The 4,069-nt window shown below is 27.2% G+C and overlaps 1 protein-coding gene across 2 annotated transcripts in view; it reads right to left on the bottom strand.

Moving 5' to 3' along the window:
* Positions 1-616: 616 nt before the first annotated feature.
* Positions 617-4,069, bottom strand: part of LOC113384920 (26S proteasome non-ATPase regulatory subunit 8-like) — a 5,361-nt gene continuing 1,908 nt past the window's right edge. The window contains exons 1-5 of one of the 2 annotated variants that reach the window (XM_026622696.1): positions 1,942-2,159; positions 1,696-1,871; positions 1,070-1,277; positions 835-1,005; positions 622-771 (exon numbers count right to left, since the gene is read on the bottom strand). In XM_026622696.1, the coding sequence (XP_026478481.1) occupies positions 637-771; positions 835-1,005; positions 1,070-1,277; positions 1,696-1,871; positions 1,942-2,049 (798 nt within the window). In that variant the 5' untranslated portion in view covers positions 2,050-2,159 and the 3' untranslated portion in view covers positions 622-636. Of the gene's footprint in view, positions 772-834; positions 1,006-1,069; positions 1,278-1,695; positions 1,872-1,941; positions 2,160-4,069 lie in introns of those variants that run through there. The other variant, XM_026622697.1, reaches the window with a different exon arrangement.

The raw sequence follows: 4,069 nt of genomic DNA, 5'->3' as shown, positions 1-4,069 counted from the left end.
CAAAGTTTAACTATTTAAGAATTTGTGTATGAGAGAATTTTTAAAAATTTGAATTATTTTGGGAGATACAGGTTTGACTATGATAAATTATCATAGATAATCCTCTTATATTTCCATTTTTTTGATAAACTTTAAATTTATTTTTTCTCAGAACTGGCTTTTTCAATAGAAATGCCCACAATTTTATGAGTTCTACTAAACTAGTTGATTACTACAACTAAATCAGCTGATGTACTTGAGATTTTTATAAACTTCTTCTAGTCTCGTTACCAAATTTCAATCTTTGCTGCATAGATAAAAGAAGAGTATTGTAGTAGTGCTTTGCTATTTTCAAAGAACTCGAGAAACTCAAAAAAACTATTTTTGTTTTTACTTTCTTGTAACATTGATAAAAAAGTTAAAAATTGATTGAGCATGCCTTTTTTACAATGATTTAAAAATGACAAACCTCATGCCTCCACAAGAAAATGTACTTGAAACTATAAATAAATAAATTAAATATGTATGTATGCTTGTGGGTATTAAAATAGCATATCAATACAAACTCTTATTTATTAATATATCAATTCAATTACAAATTAAGTTTAAATGTCCAAAAGATAGAACAAAGCTGAAGATATTACTGTATGTTATAAATCACACAATCATTTCTAATTCTCTTGCATATTCAATTGTTTGAGCTACCAATTCAATTGAAGGAAGTGGATCTTCATTCTTTGTTACAGCACTGCCAAAATGGAAAAACTTATCATTTCCCAATTTCCAATTTTTCTACAAAAATGGTATCATTATCATTCAATAAAGACATGTTAATAATAAATATTTATTAATTACTTGTTTGCCATAATCCGTTATTGCTTTTTGAGATGGTAAATTTAATCGTCTTGCAGCTTCTGTTAAACTTATTTTTTGATAAGCCCGCTCTAAACAAGCTGCTATTTCCCCTCGCACTGTATCTAATAAAATGTCCATAAAGAAGTTATAACTATCTGCTGGTACATTGCCCTAAAATAAACTTATTTTATTATTCAGTATTTAAAAGAATATTACATAAGTAATTGATTAATACTTTTGCTAAAAATATTTTATTGTAGCTTCCTTCCATCAAATATTGTTCTAAAGCAAGAGGATGCCTCACATAGGCATTAGTTTGAATTATATTTGCTGGTAATAATTCAAGTTCTGTATGAAATTCCGCAACACGATTTTGTGATAACAGAAATAATAAATTCAAGCCCAATAGCTGGTACATATATGCGGATTCTGGTAATCTACCTCTGAAAAAAAATAATTGCTAATTGAATTTTCATATTTTGAGGATGATTAAAAAATATTATATCATTATAAAACAAAGATAAATGAATTTTGTAAATATATATATATATATATATATATATATATATATACATATAATAGTTTACTTTAAGAAATATGTAGAAGTAGCAGTACCAGAAAATATTTAATAAATAATGTTAATTGTACTCATTGTAGTACAATTAGTATTTAAAGTATTAAAAAAACTGCAGCAAGCATGTAACTATCAATCTTCACCAAGCTATTCTATAATTAACTCGTAACACGGTATAAATGTAAATAATAAATACTATATATATATATAAATGAAAATAATTCTGATTTTTAGAATTAATGATGAAATGTGTAAATGGCTTTATATGCTTTTAATTATAACCTTACTTGTAATCAAAATAATAGCACTTAAGTTGAGACATATATCGCTCAAAAGAAGGAATATCTTTAGCTGAAATGCTATACTGAGCCCCCAATTCTAAAATGTCTCTCGCCAGTAATAACTCTTGTTCAGAGGCAACTGAGTTAGAAGTTGGAAGAAACATTAATTGTGTTAGTCCAACCTAAAACAAGACACTTTGTATTAAGTTTCTTTTTAGTTTCGAATATTAATATATCTATATGACAATGTACCTTTAATTGAGATAAAAGGTTACCGCATTTATCCAAGTTGGGTGTTTTTTTCCCCCATTCTGTTTTCAATTGCTGATATAGTGCAACTACACTATTTACAGCAGCCATTATTTATTTATTAACAATATTTATATGCTTTATAAATTAATATATCACTACAAAACAATTTCTTTGAGTCAAAATGAAATTAGTATTTATTTCTGAATAGTCATGCAATGATGCTTAATACCAACTTGCAGCTTAATGTCAATTCAACTTTAGTATTGCCAGAGCGTATGTATAAATCTTATGAAGAAAAATATTTACCGATACATTTTTAACTAGTGGTGGATGGCATCGTGCCTTAAGACAAATTGCTAGAACTTCCCGTACTAAAAACTAGACTAACAAAAAACTTTTTGAACAATTTGAATTTTCTTTTTATATTTTGAAATTTTTTGAAAATTGTGATCATTTTTTTAAAGCAATCCCGCTGCATAACTGTTTTAAAGTGGTTGGTAAACACTTTGTGTATATAAATTAAACAAAATATGTATTTATTATTAAAATCTTTATAAAATATCTGAAAACATGATCAGAACAAATCGGACGTTCTCTCAAACACAGAAATATCATTTTTAGGCACTTTTTGCCCCGTATCTTCGAAACGGTTTGACCTGATTTTGCCAAAAACTAATCAGCACGCCATCTTATCAATAGGAATCGAATGCTTTTTGAATTATTCAAATCGGTTGATCTGTGTTCTCAAAATCATTCACAAAATATTGTATCCGCACGCACACACACGCACACATACACACACCTACCATTTTTTCTTCACCAAAATGTTGAAAAACCTTTGAAACCTTTGAAAAAAAATTCATTTTAGATTTTTTTGCGATTACTATAACTTACCCTAAGAAGAATTAAAAAAAAAAAGATTTAATCGTTTATTATAAACGTAACTAGTGGTGCATGGTATTGTGCGTTTAGGCAAATTGCTGAAACATTCAATACCAAAAATTAATTTCTGAAAAAACAAATTTTTATTTATATTCAAAAAATTTATTCTAAAAATATTTTTTTGATTTGAATACATTAATAAAATTAGATCTTTGAGAATTTTTGAAAAAAAGATTTCTTTAGAAAAATTTAATTTTGTTCATATTTTGACATTATTTGAAAATTTTGAGCTCTTTTTGATCACCTATTTCACTAGATCTCTGATCATGCTTGACCGTTGCCTTCCCAAAAATTCAGTCAGTTTATTTTGTCAATACAACTAAACTGTTTTTTGAATGATTGAAATCGTTCTCGTTTGTTCTCTAAAAAACTGAGTTACCATTTTTGGTAACATTTTTGCCTCGTATCTTTGAAACGGCTGGAACCTGCTATGGCCAAAAACTAATCAACACATCTCCTTTTCAATAGGAACCAAATGTTTTTGGAATTATTCAAATCGGTTGAACCGTGTTCCTGAAATCGTCGAAGATAATTTGTATCCAAGCACACACACATACACATACATCATTTCTAAGGTATAGACAAGCACAGAATAATCGTATTTTGAATAAAAATACGTTAAGTCATCCTGAATCGAATGAGACCAAATTCGGAAAAAGTATGTGTGTGTATGTATGTGTATATGTGACAGGTTTTGTTTAAGCTAAATATATCAATCTATTTAAGTCCTAAACACTATTTATTAAATAAATAATAAATTAGAAATAATATTCCCTTCAATTGAAAAATTTCAATATGCTCTTTGCTTTAAAAAAACTGCCGATATCAGGCGGCAGAAATGTTCGCAAAAGTTGAGAGATAAAATAACAACGTAGATAAATCTACGACACAAATCAAGTTGTTACGATATAAATCTCAAATCTTTAACAGATAGCGGTATCAACAAAGGAGTTTATAATACAAAGAAATTTACCGATACTTAATTACAATTATTTTTATATAACATATTCTGTGAATTTCACTGATTGATATCAATAGTCTTTGTAAACATTACGTTTCAAAGATTAGATTAGTGAAAAAACAGCAAAGAACAACCCATAGTTTCTTTTAATACATATAATTTGAATATTTAATTTAAATAAATGAATTTTATTATATTTGGTTTGGTTTATTACCTCCATATCAT

The sequence above is a fragment of the Ctenocephalides felis genome, unplaced genomic scaffold, assembly GCF_003426905.1.
Source record: "Ctenocephalides felis isolate EL2017-DRISC unplaced genomic scaffold, ASM342690v1 CF-g0.4_SCAFFOLD_03571, whole genome shotgun sequence".
Classification (NCBI taxonomy): domain Eukaryota; kingdom Metazoa; phylum Arthropoda; class Insecta; order Siphonaptera; family Pulicidae; genus Ctenocephalides; species Ctenocephalides felis.
Note: the sequence above shows the minus strand (reverse complement) of the source record. Positions and strands in the feature narration are given on the sequence as shown.